This window comes from Marmota flaviventris, chromosome 3, assembly GCF_047511675.1.
Source record: "Marmota flaviventris isolate mMarFla1 chromosome 3, mMarFla1.hap1, whole genome shotgun sequence".
NCBI classification, from domain to species: Eukaryota; Metazoa; Chordata; class Mammalia; order Rodentia; family Sciuridae; genus Marmota; species Marmota flaviventris.
Genome location: NC_092500.1, coordinates 143,623,612 through 143,641,416, shown reverse-complemented (window position 1 = coordinate 143,641,416; position 17,805 = coordinate 143,623,612). Strand labels below are relative to the sequence as shown.

The following is a 17,805-nucleotide window of genomic DNA, read 5'->3' as shown; positions in this document are numbered from 1 at the left end:
CATTGCAAGAAAAAATGGTAGACAAATATTGAACTCTTAATTATTGACATGGAAGCTAAAGTATTTCAGAAGAACTGATGTCTATAATTTATTTTAAAATACACTAAAAGTGAAAATGAATTAAAAGGTGATAAAGCAACTATAATAAAATGTCAACTCTGAAACAGCCCATGAATATAAACTCTAAAATTCTTTCAGATTTGCTATATGTTGAAAATTTTCATGGCAATACACTAGAAAAAAATGTCACTCCAAAGTCACACATCCTTAATTTTTTGCAGTGGCAGTTTACTACTTCTACTAATGCTACTTTAAAAAATTAAAACAAATTTTCTTTCATGAATTCCTTGAATGAATGACAAAATTTGTACCTGAATCGATGGCTTCTCTTCTTGATTTCTTCCCTTTTCCAGGAGATATTTTCCCTTTTTTCTGAGTTTTCTACCGGGGGTGGGGGTGGGATTAAGAAAAATTTTTAACATAAGGATTAAGACCATGTTATCAAACTGTCAATCAATATTTAGCTATAATTCTCACCTAATTCTAAGTTATTTTTATGCTATCTAAATTAATATATGAAACACTGGGAAAATTAAAGCTTTTGGTTGATTTTTAAGAATGGTTGCAATGGGACTGGGGTTGTGGCTCAACAGTAGAGCCCACGCCTAGCAAGTGTGAGGCTCTGGGTTTGATCCTCAGCACCACATAAAAATAAATAAAATAAAGGTATATTTAAAAAAAAAAAAAGAATGGTTGCAATGGAGGAAGTTGAACCTTTATTACTTAGGATAATAACAGTATATGGAATTAGCTCAAATTTCTGCTGCATCCATGATGAAATACCAGCTGTTATAGCTCAAGTATGAAAGAGAAAACGGCTCCCGCATTCCTTTCTGGGTTCTTTGGCTGGGATGCAATGAAACTGACATAAGAGAAAACCCATGTTTAATTACCTAACATGCATAGGAGTTCTTGCGCAGAAGTCCCACAGAGCATGAGACTCGAAAGGGTCAGATGATGGAAACATATGCATCATCCCAAATTGTAGAAAGGAACAGAAATTTGGGCTTCCAAGGGATGGTGGTCACAAAAGTTACAGAAGGAAATGTATGGTGAGTAAAGGTTATCCTGCATTTAGGTAAGTCTCTCTGGGGGGGGTGGGGAGCATAGTCGGGGGCAGCTGATGCAGTTGGAATAAGCTATTCGGAGCATCAGGAGTTTGTGTGGGGGTCCCCAGAAAGTCCTCAAATAGTACTATACACACACATGAAGGGCGAGACTACAGAAAGTTTATAAGAAAGGGGTTATCGTGGGATTAACAACCTAACAGATAATAGAAGACAAGGAAATTAGATGTAGAAAATGCAGAGCTCTCAAATGGCTAACTGGTTTACTGTACTGACAAGTGGCTAATTGCAGAGCTCTCACTGACAAGTGGTCAGGCAGAAGGATCCATACTTAGGGATAAGAACTATAAACTATTAGAGCATGCGCTCTCAGACAAGACCATATTGCTCTCCATGGGGCAAAAACTGGTTCACTGTGTTTGGGGGGAGGATGATAAGGAGGAAAAATGCCTATTTAAAAAAGCTTCTTAGGACCCAGACGCAGTAGTGCACACCTGTAATCCCAGCAGTTTGGAAGGCTCAGAAAGGAGGATTGAGAGTTCAAAGCCAGCCTCAGCAACAGTGAGGCGCTAAGCAACTCAGTGAGACACTCTCTCTAAATACAAAATAGGGCTGGGGATGTGGCTCAGTGGCCGAGTATCCCTGAGATCAATCCCCAGTAACCCCCTCCCCCCAAAAAAAAACCTTCTTAGGGAGGATAAAAATGAAAACAGGTTGAGAAACACTGCCCTAGAGTAAGGCCTGTTCTAGAGCCACCCTATCAAAGCCTAAAACCAATCTCTGACCAGGTCCACCAGTGAGCCAGAGTGGAGACTATGGTGAGCAGAATTCTAAGATAACTTGGGTAACTTGTATAATCAAACTGCCCTTGAGTGTGGGTGGCACTTGTGCCTGATGGGCATTGCTCCCTTGATTGCAAGTATCACATAAGACCCTGCTGTGGTATCCTGCAGAGGTGTCTGGCTGGCTTTGAAGAGGAACAGGCCTTGCTGAAAAAGGGTCACATGACTAGTGCCTGAGGGCAGCCTGTGGAGCTGAAAGCTACACAGCTTCCAACTAGAGAGAAAATAAGGACCTCAGTCAAAATCTTAGATGAAGACCCTGAGTCTCAGATGAGATTTCAGTCCTGCCATAGACCTTGATTTCAGCTGTATGAGACCCTGAGTAGAGAATCAAGCTGAGTAGAGGGTAGACTTCTAACCTATAGAAAATGTGAGGTAATAGGGCTGGGGTTGTGGCTCAGCTGTAGAACTCTTACCTAGCACGTGCGAGGCCCTCTCAGAACCACATAAAAAAATAAAACAAAATAAAGGCATTGTGTAAAACTAAAAAGTAAATATTTTTAAAAAAGTAAAAGAAAATGTGAGGTAATAAACAAGTTGTTTCAACCTCTTTGTGTGTGTGTGTGTGTGTGTGTGTGTGTGTGTGTGGTGCTGGGGATTGAACCCAGGGTCTTGTGCATATGAGGTCAACCCACTACTTCTGCAGTAATTTGTTACACAGTAACTGAGAACATATACAGAGGTGAGTCTAAAATTAGAAGTATTTAGAAAACACCTCAGGATTTTTCACAAACCATCCCCAACAAAGCCTACAGAACTTCACGATGATTAGCCAAACCTGCTAAAATAAAAGGTAACAATACTCACAAGATGACATAGAATTCAGTGCCTCAAAAACCTATCAACAACAATGTCTATTATATATCTATTAGATTAAAAATTATCACACAGGAAAATATGACCCATAGTCAAGACAGAAAAAATGCACCCAACAGAAACTGATCTGAAGAAGCCCAGATAATGCAGTTAGAAAACAAAGATTTTAAAGCAGCTATCATAATTATGTCTAAGGAGGTAAAGGAAATGATGGTCATAACTCAATAGAGAATCTCCTCAGAGAAACAGAAATTACAAGAAAAGAGCTAAATGTAAATTTTGGAAGCAAAAGCACATAGCTAGAAAGAGAAAAATCATTAGGTGGTACATCAGTTGCCTGTGTCTGCTATAACAAACTATCACAAACTTGGTACCTCAAAACAGCAGAAATTTATCCTCTGAGAGTTATGAAGACTAGAATTTTGGAAATTAGCTCCAATGGGCCAAAAAAACAGAGGCATCAGCAGGATAGCGCTCTCTCCAGGGGGCTGAGGGAAACTCTCTTTCAGCTTCTAGTGGCTGTGGCATTCCTAGGCTTAAGCCATATCACTCAATTCTTCCTCTGTCTTCACATTGTCTTCTCTGTCTAATCTTCCTCTGCCTCTCTTACAAGGATTCTTGTGAAGACATTTGGGCACACCCACGAAATACAGAGAAATCTGGAACTGGACATAGGCAAATCTTTTGGCGAGGAGCACCATTCAGCCCAATCCATATGGACTTAATTGCAAGCTATAATGGCAAAAAATAGTGAATTTGAAGACAGAACAATAAAATTCTATCCAATTTGCAGATTACAGAGAAAATAGATTTTAAAAGGACCAGAGTCTCAGGGACCTGACTAAAAATATCTTGTGATTTAAAATAAATACAACTTCAAAATGAAGAGAGCGAGAACCACAAGAAAACTGTATTTGAAGAAATATTGAATGAAATTTCCCTGATTTACAGATCTGAAAAACTCATCAAGCCCCATGTAAGATAAATACAATATAATACATAGCCATATCAAAGTTAAAATGATGAAAACTAAGGATAAAGACATAATCTCAACAACAGCCAAAGAAAAGGAACATATTAAAGATATGCTTTAAAGTAAGGGATGAGACTATGTAGCTCAGTAGTTGCCATCTTGGAGATTTTTTGTCTCTTGCAGCTTCTAGTGGCTGTGGCATTATTTTTTGCCAATATAACTTGCATGCACATGGTCAATTGGGGGGTGGTAGAGTGAAACAGTTTTAGATAAACAAAATCTGAGAGAATCTGTCACCAGTAGAGAAATGCCAGATGATGTTCTATAGTCTGAAGGGAAAAGGTATTAGATAGAAATACATATTTACAAGATGGTAAAAGAACAGGAAGACAAGTGAGTAAAGACTATATTTTTCCCTTTATAATTTCCTTAAAAGATAATTGTTACAAGCAAAAATGACAACATTGTAAAGTTAGATTTATAATTTAAGTAGAATTAAAACATATGAGCAAAATGGCAGAGGATGGGGTGAATAAATGGAAATATAATGTTGTTACGTAATACATTTATATAGTGAATAGTAATTAATAGGAGAAATACATAAAGTAGTAATAAACTTTGTTAATTTAAGGATCTATATTTTTAACATACTAAAAATAAAAACTTAAAAGTGGCTAAGAAGCCAATAGAGAACAACAACAAAATACGTAATGAAACCAAAATTAGTAACAGAAGATCAAAAATATAGAGGAGTAAATGTAAAACAAGGAGTAAGTGGGTCAACTTGAACCTAACCATGTTTAAAATTACATTGAAATAAATGTATTTTTAGAGGAGCAACAAAAAGCTAAAGAAACAGAAGGGACAGATGGAAAATAAATAACAAGACAGTGGGTTCAAAACCTAACCTATCAGTAACTACAAGTACTGGGGAACAAAATCCACCAAATTATGCTGTGTCCATGTACAAATAAATATACCACAAGGAATCCCAGCTATAATTATAGTGTACTAATTAAAATACCAGTATTAGAAGGGAGGTCAGTAGAATAAGAGGAGTGGGGGAAGGAGAAGGGGAGGGAATGTACTGTGGAATGAGATTGGTGCAGGTAGAAATATGGCTTAATAATCCTCTGTTATATATTATAATTTTAATGTACTAGTAAAAAATGATAATTTAAAAACTAAATATATCAAGCAATCCAATTAAAAGGGAGAGATTGTTAAATTGTCTATAAAAAAGATATTCTAAAGGCAAAAAAACAAAACAAAACAAACAAACAAACAACCCACAGATTGAATGTAAATGGATAAAAAAAGATTCACCATGCAAAGGAAACATAAGAAAGCACCTCTGGCCATGCTAACATCAGACCATATAGATTTTCAAGACAAAAAATATTATAAGACATTAAAGGGGAAAATTCCATAAAGATAACAGAAGCCATTCATTTAAAAGATGAAACAACTTTAAATAAGCATGTAATTAAAAACAGCTATATAGAGAATAGAATGGTGGCTACCAGAGGCCAGGGCAGGGGCACCAAGATGTTGGCTAAAGGAAGCAAGTTTCAGTTAGACAGAAAGAATATGTTTAGACTGTATTGCACAGCCTAGTGACTACAGTTAAAAAATAATGTGTATTTTGAGAAATAGCTGAGTAAATTTCAGACATTTCACCACAAAAAGATTATAGATATATTAACTTGATTTAATCATTCTTCATCATGTACATGTATCAAAACATCACATCATACCCCATATATGTACCCAATTATGAGCTCTTGATTAAAAATATTAATAAAAAGTTTTGGGTTAAAAAAAAAAAAAACAGCCCAAGCTTCAAAGAACTAAAGAAAATCCACGAAGCTGTGAAGTTAACAGACATCCTCTCTATGTAACGGATAGATATAGACTACCATCCCCTTCCCCAAAGCAATAATAAAAAGAAGTAACCACAGGAAGGAGACACAATATCTGAACTGCACTATCAACTGCCTTGACCTCAACTCATATTTACAGAAAAATATATTCAACAACTACAAAGTTAAAGTACTCATGGATGTCACCAAGACAGACCCTCCTGTGTAATATGTTTCTATTTGTATAAGAAGAAAAATAAAAAAAAAAAATACATTCATGTTTGTATATGAAGACGAAAACTCTAAGAACATATAGAAATTAATTATGATGTTATCTGCCTGTGTTTAGTAAGTGGGAAGCTGGAAGGCAGAAGACAGAGAAGAAACATTTTTCAAACACGAGAATGAATTATTTACTCAAAACATTAAGCCAACTGAATGAAATGGCATATGAAAAACACAATCAAAAGATATTATGTGTTAAAAACCTCAGAACAAATATGACCAGAAATCTTGTGAGAGTGATCCCCCACCCCCACTGGCAATTGCATTTTATTTTATCTTTAAATATATATGAGAATGATTTTTTTCCTAAGGAAATGATCAAGGGTATGCACAGATTGAGCTGTAAGAAATTTGTCAAAGCACCAAATTTTTTTAAAAATATTTTTTTAGTTGTAGATAGACTTAATACCTTTATCTATTTATTTATTTATTTTTATGTGGTGCTGAGGATTGAACCCGGTGCCTCACACATGCTAGGCAAGTGCTCTACCACTAAGCCACAACCCCAGCCCTAACAAAGCACCAAAAATTTTTAAAATTGCGATTGTTCACCAATAAGAGATTGACTAGGGCTGGGGTTGGTACATTAACTATAGCTCAGTTGGTAGAGTACTTGCCTGGCACGCCCAAGACCCTGGGTTCAATCCCCAGCACCACAAAAAAAAAAAAAAAAAAAAAAAAAATTAACTATCCAACTATACTATGGCACTTCCATGAATGGAATGTTATGCACTCATGAAAATGACACTGTAGAAAACGTAATGTCAAGTAGTGATCTCTTTTAGAGAGAAAGGCACAATGAAAGAGCTAGATGTATGGAGGAAAAAACATGATTATTTTGGGGTTATGGAAGTGTAGGTGAATTTATCTTCCTTTACATATCTTCTGGTTTTCTAAAATAAGCGTTATTTTTAATAAAAATTATGAAATTCATTTTTTTAATATTTATTTTTTAGTTATAGTTGGACACAATACCTTTATTTATTTATTTTTATGTGGTGCTGAGGATTGAACCCAGGGCCTCACACTTGCTAGGCGAGCACTCTACCACTGAGCCACAACCCCAGCCCAAAATTCATTATTTTTAATAAAAAAAAAATTTTAAAGACATAAAGAAAGAAAATGCTTTACTTTCCTCTCATTTTTCAATAAACTTTTTTCTCTGCACGTACCAGTTGACTTTGTGTTGCATGACTCTCTTTTTCAACAGAGGACTGGTCCCTGAGGGGTCCCAGACTTTGAGGAGGGACTGATTCAGCTGGCTTCTCCGCACATCCTGAAGAGGCCTCCGCACATCCTGAAGAGGCCACATCTGGAGCAGCTGCGTGTGGCTGTGTACTTACTTTCTCTGCCAACTTAACTTTTCTTCTTACGTTATCTTCTTCACTGCTTTCCGACTCACTAATGGGCTTGAGTTTTCTTGGCTATGAGGAAAACAGCATTACTGCCTTAGAAAACACAAATGCTTTTGATTCTTATTTTAATAGAAAACTACAGAGTTCACATTTCTCAAACTTAAGAACTGAACCTAATAGGTAAATGGCGACATGATCAATGGCTAGGACAGACCTAGACTAAAGACCACTGATGCCCCAGAATTCTGTCTTTGTAAATCACAAACTAATCACTAAAGTGTGTTTAATATAAATGCCATGAAAACTGACTAGGAACATAGAGATTTGAGACTTCTTTAGTAAAATATACTTCAGTTATAAAAATACTTCGTTTTATTATAAAAGTATTTTCTTTTTTTAAAAATATTTTTTAGCTGTAAATGGACACAATATCTTTATTTTTATTTATTTTTATGTGGTGCTGAGGATCGAACTCAGTGCCTCACACATGCGAGAGCTACAACCTCAGTCCATAAAAGTATTTTCAAAACATACACCATCAGTGGAAAGTGTGGTTACAGAATATTTTCCCTACTTCCATCAAATCTAAATAGGAAATGAGATAGTTTACAGAACAGTTTTCTCTATTTGCATCCAATATAAATAAAGTATGATATACCTTACAAATTAAGAAGAAATAATACTCCTACATACCTTTTTTGCACTATTTTTTATAGATTCATTTTCACTTGCTTCATTTTCAGAAGTGTTTGAGCTGTGCCAAAGAACAAGGCATCAGTATCTTGTACACATTTGACTTTTTTTTTTTTTTTTTTTTCCTTTTGTGGTGCTGGGGATTGAACCCATGGCCTTGTGCATGTGAAGCAAGCACTCTACCAACTGAGCTATCTCTAGCCCCACATTTGACTTTCTTTCATACGTCTTCTATAATTTGTTCATCCAACATGAAAACAGGCTCATTTAATGAGAAGATATCTACTCATCATGGCGAGGCCTGTCACCTCCCAAGCTGTTGCCCACAGCTTCCCAAACCCAGGCTACATCGGTTTATCCTAGGCAGGCGAGGATCAGTGGTCCATTACTTGAACACTTTGTGGTATGTCTGAGGGCACCCCTCCTTCTAAGGAACCACATCCAAGAACATGGACCATTGTTGGTACTAAAAGCTAATCCACAAGGCTCATCGTTAGGTGATAGAAAAGGAAATAGCTTCTTTTATCCTTGGCAAGGAAAAATAACCCCAACTTCTGATGAGAAGTGAGAACTTTTTTTTATCTTTTTATCCAATTCAATACAACAAATGTTTCACATCATTCAAAAAAGGCAAAGTGTGATGCATACAACTACTTTAAAAATCAGAGCACCACCTTCCTTTATAGGGTTCACTGCCTGGTAGGAAAGCCAAAGGCGGTGCAAAAGGATAACTTGGCAAGCACCCAACAGAGAAGATGTGTACACCTGACTAGGGAATTAGGAAAGGCAGCATGGCTGGGACACTTGAGTTGACTTGTAAAAATACTTTTCTAGGCATAGTAGTATGAGGATGGGCATTTAGGTAGAAGAAATATGAATGTAAAAGCATGGTGGTTTAAAACAGCCTGGCATATTCGAGAAACAAAACAGTACAGAAAGAATGTGTTGTTCCAGAGAAGAAAATGCTAGGAAAGAAGTCATGGGATATAACTGGAGAAGACAGAGAGAGCCCCAAAGGCAGGATGCTCAGATCTCCCTACAGTTAGCTGGCAGCCTTCAGACAGAGTCCTGGGATCCCCTGAAGCATCTATGAGCAGTCTTGGGCCACTAACAGCATGATGAGGGTTCTTGGGCCTGGTCATCTCTGCCTAGTATAGTTGTCCCTCAACAGGCAACCTTTCCTCCAGGGTTCCCTGGGAGGTTAGCCAGAACCATCTCTGGCCAATCTGATTCACCCAACTTCAACTTTCACAGATGTTTTAACAAACCTCTTCCATTCCTTCTTTTTTTCAGTATCTACTTATCTAAGGATCCAATCTGGCACAGGGGCCTTCCATGCCATGCAAGTGGTCAATGGAGAGCCCCTAAAATGTGGTAGGAATAGAGATAAGAGTCCATCTGGGAACTAGAGGAAACAGAGGAGAGGGTGATTCAGGAGACAGGGGGACCTGGCAGGAAACAACTGCAGGGAGCATGTGAGAGTGGCCTGTGACAGCAGCTGCAGGGAGATGGCAGAGGCATGAAGACCAGAAGCAGTAAGATTCATGGCACAGAACATGCCAGAATGATTCCCAGATGGCTGGATTTTACGTGACTGGATGGACAGCAGGATCATTAATCTAGAAAACACACAAGGAGTTTGTTGACTCCTTGAAAAGGCTGGAGCTCAGTTTTGCCTTTTGAGTCTGAATGCCTGTGGGCATCTAGGGAGATAGGAGCAGGACATCCTTCTCCACCCTCCTGGAGCAACACAGCACCAATCCCTGCTCAGGAAGAAAGCTGGACAAGAGAGACGGACTCAGGATACAATGGCATACAGGTAGTTAAAACCATGTAAGTTGGGGGTGGGTGGCAAAGAGAGGGCTAAAAGCAGGGCCACCTAAACCTAAGACAGGGAAGGAGAAGTTAAGGAAGAAGACAACTGAAAGTCCCTTGGGAGGATCTGAAGGACTGGTGGCTGCCATCTCCATGAGTCCTAGGAAATGCTGCTGACTCTCTCCCCCCAGTGCCCCCTCCTGCCCTGACTTCCTTTTGTATTATACATAAATCCTGTCTTATGGTCCCAAATGATGTCTTTTGTTTAGACTTAGCAGGAGACCAAAACCAAGGTTACCAAGAACATCCTCCTCATTAATGGACATGTCAGCCCTCACCCTACTCTGCTTCCTAGCTGCATTTATCACCTGCTTATTCTCTTTTTTTTTTTTTTTTTAAAGAGAGAATTTTTTTAATATTTATTTTTTAGTTATCGGTGGACACACCATCTTTGTTTGTATGTGGTGCTGAGGATCGAACCCGGGCCGCACGCATTCCAGGCGAGTGTGCTACTGCTTGAGCCACATCCCCAGCCCCTGCTTATTCTCATTCTCTCTCTCTCACACAGACACCAGTACTTTTGTGAATAAACCCTCCTTGTTTTTTCTTTCTCCTCTTGCTACCTTTTCTCTCTCCCCCTTTCCTTTACCTGGACAGAAGATGCTGGTTGTCTTTTTGTTGTTGTTGTTTTTTTTGGGGGGAGGATGTCAGGGATTGAACCCAGGGCCACTTAACCTCCGAGCCACATCCCTAGCCCTTTTTAATTTTTTATTTAGCGATTAGAGACAGGATCTCACTAAGTTGCTTAGGGCATGGCTAAGTTGCTGAGGCTGCCTTTTAACTCAAGATCCTCTTATTTCACCCTCCCGAGCCTGAATTGAGATTACAGCATGCACCACAGTGCCTGACTGTTGCTGGATTTTCTTGCCATCTCAAAAGTGGGCTTCGTACCATCTATATACAATAACTTCAGTTTCCCTCCAGCTTAGCCTTCTACTCTGAGCTCCAGACTCAACAGACAATGGTCTCTTTGACCTCTGCCTATCAAATCCATGATCTCCCTACAAAACTCAATCTCCTAGCAACCCTCATCTTTGCCAATGGCACCCCCAGCAATCCATTTATACAAGCTAGAAACCTGGGAGCTGCCTATGCCAGGAACTCTTCTCCACCCTCCTGGAGCAACACAGCACTAAGCCCTGCTGATGTGCTTTACAACTCTGCTTGAGCTCCTCTCCATCTCTGCTGCAGTTACCCTAGTCCCTGCACCGACTATTAAAACAGACTCCAAACTAGTCTGTCCATTCCACTCTTGCCCCTTTTATATCCATTCCTCACATGGCAGTAGGAGAGATCATTTTAAAGTGCAGGTTTGATCATGTCACTCTCTCCTTAAAATTCTTCAACTGCTTTTAGGATAATGGCAAAACTCTTTACCAAGTTTATTAGATAGGAGTAGTATCGATGTAAAAATAGAATATGGCTGAAACAAGACACTTTCTTTACCTCTTAGCAAAACTTCAGAAGCAACTTAGGGCTGGTATAGCAGCCCCGTCATCAAGATGCAGTTTCCCTCTATCTTACTATCCCATTTCTTAGTACAGTGCCTTATGGTCCGAGAGAGAGACATTATTGTAAACCTAGAGTCTAATACAGAGGTACCTAGTCTATGCTCAGTAAATGCTTGTGGAAAAAACAATAATAAAAATCTAACATTTGAACGTTTACTACATACCTATCTGTTTGAAGAACTTAAGGGGATGAATTCGTCTGAACTGCAGAAGGTAGGTTGCATTACATCCCACTTTCCAGATGAAGGAACCTGGAGGTTAAATGTCTTTCCCAAGGTCAAATACTTGGTAGTGGCAGAAGATCTGAACCCAGCACAGTGGGTCCAAGGTCAGTCACCTTAGCCATGTCACTACACTGTACACAGGAAGATGAATTCAAATATTCACAGAGTGTGTATCAGGTGCCAGGTTGAGTTCTAAGAACCTGATGTACAGCAATGAACTGTAGAACTAAGTCCTACTCTGTCTTTAAGTTTCCATTGTGGACAGAGACAATGAACCAATTAAAACATAAGAATTAAATATTGGTTGGGTAGAGGTAAAAGCTATGAGGAAAAAGAGTAAAGATGAAAGAAGGTGGTATTTTCTGGGAGGTACTGGAAGACTGCTTGATCTGGTGGTGCCTGAAATCCCAAAGGAAGCATGCAAAGATAGTGGGCCACCCAGTCACAAAGAATAGAACCTGCAAAAGCCCTGAGGTAGTGTATATTTAGGAATTTGAAGATCAGCAAAGAGGCCAAACCAAAGTAGGGTTGTTTTTTATCCCAGGAATGCAATGCTTTAATACAGAAAATCTACGATGAAGGTTAAATAGTAAGACACCTAATTTTTATAATAGATGAATTGCAATATAATTCACAACTCATTATTAAATATACCATCAAGAAGATATTCTTAGAAACATCTTTAGTGTTCAATATCAAACACAGTATTTGGCATAGAATAAATGCTTAATTTCTAAAACTGAATTAACTTAAAAACATTAATGTAAGAAATTCATAGCTTTCACATAAACGATCAACCACAACTGAGAACATAAAATGGAAGACCCCATTTATATAAATTGCCAAATACAAAAAAAGACAAATTACTTGGGAATAAACTTAGGAAATATGCAAAATCTGTAATAAATAAAACTTAGAATAGCACTAAAGAACACAGGGCCATTGAGCAAAGCCAAGACATTTGCTTATCATGACACCAATATCCCTGCCCTCTAGTTTCTAAATTTAACTTGTATCAATAAAGACAACATGTTTCCTAGACAATCAGGTGTCAATTATGTCAATTATTATAATTATTATTAGTAATATCAATTATTGAAAAATTAAGTGGTTATATCTCTATTCTCTTGAGGAAGAACATAACAAATTGTCTCAAAAGATCTTGAAACAACTTTAGTTTTATTAGCTTCTATCTTAAAGAGTTGCTCAGAAATCCCATTAAGCACAAATAAACAAAAACTGCTTGAAATTTTACCATACCTTTTCTTTCCTTCTTTTCCTTGGGGAGTTGAAGGCATGGATGATCCACAGTGTTTGGAAAATTCTGCTTCATCAGCATATATAGCTGTGCTGTGTAACGGAGGATCTGTGAAACACAGACACAACCTTAAGAGTCTGGCTGTCTGGGAAGTATTTGAGTTTATTCCTTTACAGTGGAATACAAAATGTTTGTTGAAATGGCTGACAAGAGTTGAACACAGAGGTGCATGAATATAATCCCAGTGGTTTGGGAGGCTGAGGCAGGAGAATCTCAAGTTCAAAGCCAGCCTCTGCCACAGTCTGGCTGGGCACAAAATAACCAAGATGCCACGAGGCACTTGTAGGTTCAAACAGGAACTCCTTTATTGCCCGAACTCTCACCGGCACTCCCCGGGAATCTCTCCGCCCTCAAGAGGGCTCCAGGAGAACTCAAGGGCCCGCGAGAACTCAAAAGTAGCGGGTGCCCAAGGCAGGCAGCAGGAGCCGCCCTATTGCCGGACAGCAGAGGTCTATATACAACTGAATACACAGCATCATCCAGTCACAGCAATTATACACAGCTTAACTTAATTATCATCATCCTAATGGCTCACTGGTGTCACCTCTCAACCACTCCTTCTGGCAAAATGCCAGGCGCCATCCCAACTCAGCTGTGGCTCTCAACAAGCCTTAGCAATGGGGAGGCACTAACCAACTCAGAAAGGCCCTGTCTCTAAATAAAATACAAAAGAGGGCTGGGGATGTTGCTTGGTGGCCAAGTGCCCCCAGAGTTCAATCCCTGGTACAAAAAAAAAAAAAAAAAAAAGAAAAAGAAAAAGAAACAAAATGGCTGACAAGTTACAAATCAGTTACACAGGCCACTTTCCAAATTTTTTGAAAAAATATTTCTTTTAGATGTTGATGGACCTTTTTGTTCATTTATTTATATGCAGTGCTGAGAATTGAACCCAGTGCCTCACACACACTAGGCAAGCACTCTACACTGAGCTACAACCCCAGCTCCTCCAAATGTTTTTGATATCACACCTCAATAAAAAATTTTAACCATAACACCAGTAACTACCTGGATATTTAAATTATAAATCTGCATTCCTGTATTTATATATTAATGGGAATATTTTAATTTTATATATATATGAAGAGGAAATCTAATATTTTATTTGCTCACCCCTCTGGAACATTATATGCTCTATTCAGGAGACCACTGCATTTATTATAAATTCTACATGTTTAGGGTGGTTGGTCTACTCCTGGGACTATTACTCACTAAATTCCTAGCATTTGGTGGGCACTCAACATTTGTGAATGAATGCCCTTTGGGGAAAGATGTCAGACCTCCTCATTTCTCTTTCTCTTTTCTTTACTCTGGATTTAGGTAGTATAAAAAAGTAAACTTAAATGAGGAAGGAAAGGACTGGGAGATATAGCTCAGTGGTAGAGCGCTTGCCTAGCATGTGCAAGGCCCTGGGTTCAATTCCCAGTCCAGGAGAAAAAAAGAGACAAAGAAGATTAAAGAGGAAGAGATCAAATGGCCTTGGTGGAAAGGCAAAGAAAGGAAATGCTATAAGAGGAGGATGTTCCCACTTGTTCAGGAAAGAGGAGTAATGGAGTCAGTACACTGGGTGGGGCTTATGGAAAGGACAGCAAACTTGAGAGGGCAAGGGAGGTGGCCAGTAGTGACAAACCTGGGATTGCTGCAGGAGCGGGCGGGAGTGTGGGAGGGAGTTGTGGGGGGTGGTATCTGGTAAGAGCCAGGAAACCATGATTTCATGCTCAAATTTTAGCAGGACAGTGCAAACAAACTTTTCTAAACAGCTAGCTGCTTAAATAAGGAGCATATCAACTTCACAACAGAAGTTAGTAATATATTCTGTACTGGTCCTGTGGATTAAATCAATGAGGGAAGGGAGAAAAATAGATCAATCCCTAATTTCCATATGTAACCAATCATATAAGATGAATTCCTACAACTTAAACAACAAAACAATCCAATTTTAAAATGGGCAAAGAGTTTGAATAGACACTTCTTCAGTGAAGATATACAGTTGGCCAATAAGCACGTTGAAAAGATGCTTGACATCATTACTCATTAGGGAATGTAAACCAAAACCATGAGATACCATTCTCAACCCTGGGGATATCTATTATCAGAAAAAAGAAAAAACCCAGAAAATAACAAACATAGTGAGGATGCAGGGAAATTGGATCTCTGTGTGTCCACATGGTGCAGCCACTGTGGAAAATAGCAAGGCAATTCCTCAAAAATTTAAACATGGAACTATGATAAATCCAGTGACTCCACTTCATCAAAGAAAAGCAAATAGGGAGTGACTAGTAACAGGTATGAGGTTTCTTTTAGGATGATAAAAATATTCTGAAACTACATATGGTAATAGCTGCGTAAATTTTTGAGAATATTAAGACAAGTGGATTTTAAAAACCTACAGAATCTTCTATTTTTAGATATTTTAGACAAGTAGCTAAAACAATTTTCTTAACTCATAATAAAAGATGTATTCTGTGCTAATTACTTGCTGCCCTGACCCGCACAGGCAGCTGAACTTAAGGTGGCTTGGTGTGAATTTCCAGGGACACCAACTAAAACACAGACACACACTTTACCTTTAAACAAGCTTCAGGACGGCTTCCCCGCTCTCGGCCTCAGGCTCCCCAAATGGGAGAGCAAGAGAAAGTCACAAGAGGCTGGTGAGAGCAAGGGAGCATGTTTGGAAGTGGGCTCTTATTGGGGGGGACATTTGTTCTTAGAAAGTTCTATCCAAAAAAGGCCAGAAAGGGCAGGGTTACAAGAAACAGGTGAGTGTAATTCAACCCAAGGGATGACACCTATCGACCTCAACTTCCTGAGCTGGGAGGACACCCAAGTCACTGTGAAATGGAGTGATCTGTCAGAGCCTATTGCTTCAGGATGGAAGGCACGGGTCATTCAGAGTGACTCCCCACAATTACTTCTCATTTTATTTCATCTTATGAAATATATATTTTCTTTTCTTTTTCTTCTTTTCCTTACCAGGAATTGAACCCAGGGACACTTACTCACTGAGCCACATATGAGCCCTTTTTATTTTGAGACTGGGTCTAGCTAAGTTCCTGAGGCTGGCTTTGAACTTGTAATCCTTGTTGCCTCAGTCTCCTGAACCCCTGGGAATACAGGTGTGCGCCACCTGGCAGGAATATATATTTTGTTTCATGAAAAAAGTAGACTGAAAATTTTTAGAAGCCAAATAGAAAATATGTGAGATGGTAAATAAGTTTTCAAAGTTCTCTTAACACTTACTGCAGCAAAAATATCTGATTACCGCTGTTCTACATACAGGGGCCCTTGGCACGTCATCATTTTTGGTCTCTGGACTGGTCATTGACACATTGAGACACAAATAGCCCATTGGGACAGCTCATAGATTACTGGCCAGCCATGTATCAGCCCTATTTACCTCACACTAAGGAACACAGGTGAAGTTCTTCTTGGTTCCTTTGAAACATTCCTGCCTCATGAGTTTACGATAAAGGAAAAGTCCCTCTACTTTTCCTCTTGAAGGTCCTTATATAGTGGTATGATGTGAGAAATATATTTTATATTAATCTTGTTACAAAGTAACATAGTATCCTGATATGAATAGAATATTAATGAATGTTAATAGAAGAGTTCTACTTTGATGATGTTCTTTTTTTTTTTGGTACCCCAGGGATTGAACTCAGGGGCACTTGACCACTGAGCCACATCCCCAGCCCTCTTTTGTATTTTATTTAGAGACAGGGTCTCACTGAGTTACTTAGCGCCTCACTTTTGCTGACACTAACTTTGAACTCATGATTCTTCTGTCTCAGCCTCCAGAGCTTCTAGGATTACAGGGGTGTGCCACCGCACCTGGCTTGATGATGTTCTTAATTTCAATGTATGATAAAAATTATTAAGTATTCTCCAAAACGTTGCATTTAAATGCAGGTTACATATTTGAAAATATTTCTGTATTTTTGTTGTACCTAACATAAATGTTTTAAAGTTATTTTAGGATAAAGATTTAAAATACTCACCAAAGGTTTCATAAGGTTCATCATCTTTCTCATTTTCACCAAGGCTGCCAATACTTGAGATGTCAGAATTATCAGCAAAGTCAAATGTATCATTAGGCCTGTGCTTTTGACCAGCTTTCTAAAAGTGAATAAAATCAAAGTCTTTGAATTGGTGCTCACAACCAAAGAAAATTACAAAGCCAATTTATTTAGCAAGGATACTCCTGCTATCAGTGCTACCTAAAGAAGCAATCCTTGGACTGATAGCTCAGGGGTACAGCGCTTGCCTCACACATGTGAGGCACTGGGTTTAACCCTCAGCATCACAGAAAAATAAATAATGACATTGTGTCCATCAAAACAAACAAACAAACAAAAAAAGCAATCCTGGGGATATAGACGCCTTTGATAATAATAAGGCAGGGTTGGCAAACTTTTTCTAAAAGGAACTAGAAAGTAAATAATGTAGGCTTTTACAGGTTACTAGATTTCTGCTGTCCCTACTCAGCTCAGTCACTGAAGTGTGAAAGCAGATAGTGGAAATGCAGAAAAAAAGGAGTTTAGCTGCATTCCAATACAACTGTACTCATGGGCACTGTAATTTGAATTTTAGATCATTTTCACAGGTCACGATGTTTGTCATCGTGTGCAGAGTCCTAGGCTCAATTCCCAACACTGCAAATAAATAAATAAATACCTTTCTTATAAAAACGCTTCTTAGCTTGCAAGGCTGTACAAACACAAGTGGCAGGTCAGTTTTGGCACACATGCTTTACAGTTTGCCTAAATCTCTGATCTAGGGAAGGCTATGGGCTCTCTCCCCCAGAAATATGTCATATACCCAAAAGTTCATTAACATTTCAAAGGCACAAAGGGAAAAATCTCCTGGCCCTAGGACAGACCAGGGTTCACAGTTCGACCTATTTGTAAATCCATGAAGTTTGCTATCC

General features: G+C 38.7%; 1 protein-coding gene across 2 annotated transcripts in view; it reads right to left on the bottom strand.

Annotated features, from left to right (window-relative positions):
* The window catches only part of Cenpu (centromere protein U), a 43,974-nt gene that overhangs the window by 16,962 nt on the left and 9,207 nt on the right, over window positions 1-17,805 (bottom strand). For both annotated transcript variants that reach the window (XM_071610501.1, XM_027927219.3), the window contains exons 3-7: window positions 16,877-16,994; window positions 12,824-12,929; window positions 7,954-8,014; window positions 7,078-7,329; window positions 372-441 (exon numbers count right to left, since the gene is read on the bottom strand). In XM_071610501.1, the coding sequence (XP_071466602.1) occupies window positions 372-441; window positions 7,078-7,329; window positions 7,954-8,014; window positions 12,824-12,929; window positions 16,877-16,994 (607 nt within the window). The remainder of the gene's footprint in view (window positions 1-371; window positions 442-7,077; window positions 7,330-7,953; window positions 8,015-12,823; window positions 12,930-16,876; window positions 16,995-17,805) is intronic.